The 5186-nt window shown below is 37.6% G+C and overlaps 1 protein-coding gene across 1 annotated transcript; it reads left to right on the forward strand.

The window, feature by feature from the left end:
• The first annotated feature begins 391 nt into the window (after positions 1–391).
• On the forward strand, positions 392–4047 carry LOC141591748 (O-fucosyltransferase 36-like). Its single transcript, XM_074412188.1, has 3 exons — positions 392–2079; positions 3041–3290; positions 3734–4047. The coding sequence occupies exons 1-3, from the start codon at positions 800–802 to the stop codon at positions 3908–3910; spliced, it is 1707 nt and encodes a 568-aa protein (XP_074268289.1). The 5' UTR covers positions 392–799; the 3' UTR covers positions 3911–4047.
• The last annotated feature ends 1139 nt before the right edge of the window (positions 4048–5186 follow it).

Below are 5186 nucleotides of genomic sequence, written 5' to 3' on the forward strand. Positions count from 1 at the left end.
AGTAGTGATGGAAGTAGGCACGCAAGCCATTAGACTGACATTCCACAACACAGTCCACGGCCCATTCTAGAATACAAAGAAGATCGTGTCACTTGGGCACGACACGCTAGGACAAGTTCAAAATACAAAGATATAAAGCTAAAGTGAATTAATTGCTTGTGTACGTTTAAGCACAATATGATATGCCATAGATCGTGGGCTGTGCCTAGGTCGCCAATTCCGTTTCACCAGCATGAAAAAAAGCCCACCTTTTCGTGCATGGCCCGATCGATTATCTTCTCGAAACATGGTAGACCAGCTTGAAACACAACCTACTTCTATCTCTACTCATGAGTTATGACCGTCATGAGCAAGACTCGTGGTTTAATAGAGGAAACAAAAAACCAAAATCGAAATTTGGGTAACTGTCAACCAACTGCCTCCACCGACAAACCAATTGTTGGATGTGTGTTAATGTCCTCACTTGAAGCAAAGCCAAGCTTAACCACCACTTTGCTCACTCACTCTTTCAACAACAACTCATCTCATTAATCATTTCTCTTCAAACAAATCCATCATTTTATTATCATCTCTGTTTAACAATCCCACATTCCTCTTATTTTTCTTCCAACAATTGCTTAAATTGCACAAGAATTTTGAGTAAACCACTATTTTCCCACATTTTCTTTGATCAAAATCTCAAATACCCAGAAACAAATCTCGCAACTTTCTTCAATTTTATCAACTGGGTATGTGTTAATTTTCCGAAATTCGATGATATTTACCAGAATTTCGTGAATTTAATTAAGAAAGTGCGACGATGAAGGAGTTGGAAAGAGAGAGTATTTCTTCAGATGATGAAGAAGGGGATTGCAGGAATTTGATTAATCAAAACGACATTGTAAAACCCACTTCAAATTCTCAATCTTTTTCCCCTTTTGACATTGATCATAAGGGTTTTGGTACGTCTTTTGGACGTTGTTTCAAGCTTGATAAGTTCAAGAATAAGAGGTATTTGTGTTTTGTAATCTTAATTACATTGTTAGTTTTGCTTTATTTTTCATTAGGGTTGCATAATTCTAGTGTTTGGGATGTTAGATTGATTAAGTCTCCTTCTGATGAAATGAGGGAAGCTGAATTGAGAGCTTTGTATCTTTTGAAAGAACAGCAATTAGGGTTAATTTCCTTGTTGAATAGTACATTGAATAGTAGTAGGAGTGATGAGAATAATGGGACTTCTGGGTACTTGAATTTGAGTGGAATGTCGGTCCAAAGAACGGTTTTTGAGGAGTTAAAAGCTAGGGTTTATGATGGGGTGGTGTTGAATAAGGAAATTCAGAAGGTTTTGTTGTCAACTCATAAGAATGGGAATGTTTCGGAATTGGGTGTTGGAAATGGTGAGTTGATGGATGGAGGGTTTAATATGTGTGGGAGAGTGGATCAGAAGTTGGCGGAGAGGAGAACTATTGAGTGGAACCCGAGGTTGGATAAGTACTTGTTTGCAATTTGTGTGTCGGGGCAAATGTCGAACCATTTGATTTGTCTTGAGAAACATATGTTCTTTGCAGCGGTTTTGGGTAGGGTTTTGGTGATCCCGAGCCATAAGGTTGATTATGAGTTTAATAAGGTATTGGATATTGAGCATATAAACAAGTGTTTGGGAAAGAATGTGGTTGTAACGTTTGAAGAATTTGCTGAGGCTAAGAAGAAGGAGATGCGCATTGATAAATTCATTTGCTACTTCAGGGATTGTTATGTTGATGATGAACATGTTAAGAAGTTGAAGTCTCTAGGTTTGTCTTTGCCTAAGCTTCAATCGCCTTGGGGGGAAGATGTGAAGGAACCTAAGAAAAGGACAATGAAGGATGTCAAGGCTGCATTTTCTTCTGAAGACGCAGTTATTGCTATTGGAGACGTCTTTTTTGCTGATGTTGAAAGGGATTGGGTGATGCAGCCCGGAGGTCCAATTGCTCACAAGTGTAGAACTTTGGTTGAACCTAGTCGTCTAATAATGCTCACTGCCCAGCGTTTTGTTCAAACCTTTTTGGGCAAGAACTATGTTGCCCTTCATTTTCGAAGACATGGCTGGTTGAAGTTTTGGTATGTTAAATACCCTGCACTTAGTTTAATATCTAATCTGTGCAAGGTCCTTTGTCATATCGTTGTATTTGGTACCTTACAGTATAAAAAAAAGTACGGAGTACTTTGAGTCGAGTATCTTATCCATTATGTTTTTTCTTTGCATTTTATGTATTTCATGTTGAAGTTCTCTCGACTCCATGGATTACCTTACATCTTTGATAATTGGCTTACTGACACCTGAATATACCGTCTCTCAGGGCAGTGCCTAGATATACATGCATTCCTATACTTCTATATAGATATTAGCTGTGTAACTGTCGTCTGTTGAACACTGTTTTATTTATAGTACTAAGAAGTTGTGTAAGTGTTTCCTCAAAATATTTACTTCCTGGCAATCTACGTTATATATGAAAGATATATAGGCAGAAGGTGTACTGATTTTGATTTGTTTGTTTTTTCTTACACGTGACGAATGTTCTACACTTGTTGTCATTATTGAATCAGAGTGACTGGAATACTGTAGTTATAAGGGTATTTGATTGAATTCCTTCAACTAAAGGAACATTAATATGCATTGATTATTATGTTCTAGGTGTCTGGATTTTTCTTGGTATACACTATGTCCTGTCGTGTATTACTTCTATTTGTAAAGCTTGTCAGACTTTGGACTTGCTTCGGCTGGTAATTTATGCCATATTACTCCCTCTGTAGTCCATCTGAGGCAGTAGTTTACGACTTTATGTTTTGTTTGTCGTCATGTTTTGTATGGTGGAGGACAAAATTGGGACTTGCTAGCCCCCTTGCATGTGCTCACTGCTTACAAAAGAACCCAATCAAAAAGCAGTCGTAAACTGTCCGCAGGGATAGAGGGAGTAGTAGCTAACTAACTACCCTGGTCATTAGCATTGTGAATTTATAGGCAATTTATGTTTTAATTTCATTAGAAAACCTCTAACATTGTCTTCCCTTGGATTCTCAGCAATGCTAAAAATCCAAGCTGCTTTTATTCGGTGCCTCAAGCTGCAAGCTGCATTGCAAGGGTAGTTGAAAGGTCTAATACACCAGTGATATATCTTTCCACGGATGCTGCAGGTAGTGAAACAGGATTACTTCAGTCACTCCTTGTTGTTGACGGGAAGACTGTACCACTTGTTCAGAGACCAGCCCGAAATTCAGCTGAGAAATGGGATGCTCTGTTGTATAGACATGGCCTCGATGGGAATTCCCAGGTGAGATAGTGTCATTTGCTTGGTACTTCACTAGTTCACTATACCATCGCTAAAATTATTCCTGTAATGATGATGTCATTGACGCAATTACACAAGGCGCTAGTAACTAAAAATATCTAATGAAGGCAATAAAAAAACACAGAAATGCAAGAAGGTTTTTTATGTTATTATGCTTAATATATTTGCAGACTTGTTCTGTATGAGCTCCCTTAATTTAAGTAAACCAGATTTTAAGATATCCATTGATTCCATTCTAGCATTCCTTGGATTTTGTATTAAACTTGTACACGACATGTAATAATTCAGCTAAAATGTTTTTCTGTTGTGATCCATGCATTCATCAATGAAGGTCCCTCTCACTTTTCAGAATTTTGCTTATGCTAATGAGTGTTCAAATTCCCAGTCTAGTGGTTCTCATTCTTCTAATGTTGTGAATTGTGAAGGTGGAAGCCATGCTGGATAAAACAATTTGTGCAATGTCTAGTGTATTCATTGGGTCTTCTGGGTCTACCTTCACAGAAGATATAATTCGGCTAAGACGGGGCTGGGCATCGTCATCAGTTTGTGATGAATACATCTGCCAGGGTGAGCTACCAAACTTCATAGCGGAGGATGAATGAATTTGGAAGGTCTCTTCATTTATGTTTAAATGTTTGGTTTTTACTTCCTTACAAGCTATTGAAATATGTGAAGATATATGTATGATAAGTGTGCGTTATTTCTATATTCTAATTCAATTTGTTCAGCTTTCAATCCATAATGTTGTTGAAAGATTTGAGTGTCATTGTTTGGACAATGTCCAGCTATACACATTTGAAAAAAAAAAAAGTAAAGTTGACCATTTATTGATGAATCTTATTTCAGTTGTTCTATTAGACGATTACACTCTATGCTACCTGGACTCTTCATATTTCCTTTTGTACCCAATACCCTTTGTTGGACACTCGATACTCAGACATGGGTATGACGCTTGGACGTGTACTCATGCCCATGGTATTAAAATACTCGCTGTTAAGTTAGATAACCCCTATTACGTAATGGAATCTAGGGCCACTTGTTATGGTTATTTCGTTATATAATGTCCCATAGAAAAACACTGGTATTTGACGGTGTCAACTGTTCTTTCAAAATAGAGTAGTTGTGATGGTATTTCCGCTTTTTAATTTACACTGTCAGCTACTCCATTATTTTTTGAAAAAAATTTATGGCTAGACATGTGTATTTGCAATGGTCTATGTATTTGTGACAAAAGAGGTAATAGGAGGGAGAGTATTGACACAAAATGAAAAATCAACTTAAATTTCATTCTTCATGAAGGAAAGATGTCACGTGTTGGGTAAACATTTTTTTGCATTCCGTTCACATTAGCCAGGTCCATTACGTGACACCTGCGACATCTCCACAACATGCCTGTGTCAGATATATCTAACCGAATCCTATAACATAGATTACAATACATGTGGATTTTGTTAATTGCTTGTGTTCACTTTGTGAAATAAAATATATGTAATCTCCTCAAGTCCCCAGTCCTCGCCAATCAAATTCCTCCCGCGTTCCTGACTTCCGGTGATTGGTTAGCCTTGGTTATACTGACCTCTCTTTGAACCTAAAAGGAAAACATGATTTACTTGGAGTCAAAAGTGGTCGGACAGTGAAATCCTAGTTTTCAGCATGAACGATCTCCAGGAAGGGAAGGCTGGAAGAGTAAGATGCCTGTACAGTAAAGAGAAAAAGATCTGCTTTCTATTTTTTTTTTTTTTTTGACTCTTTGACTACTAGAGATTGGTTGAGTTCTTACTAATGATCTGTGTCAATCAATAATGTGTTGAGATCAGAAGTGCTCCGAGGAGACCTGCAATAGTTTTGCAAGACCTGTTATTCGAAAATGCTTCAGTT

Source organism: Silene latifolia, chromosome 7 (assembly GCF_048544455.1).
Source record: "Silene latifolia isolate original U9 population chromosome 7, ASM4854445v1, whole genome shotgun sequence".
NCBI classification, from domain to species: domain Eukaryota; kingdom Viridiplantae; phylum Streptophyta; class Magnoliopsida; order Caryophyllales; family Caryophyllaceae; genus Silene; species Silene latifolia.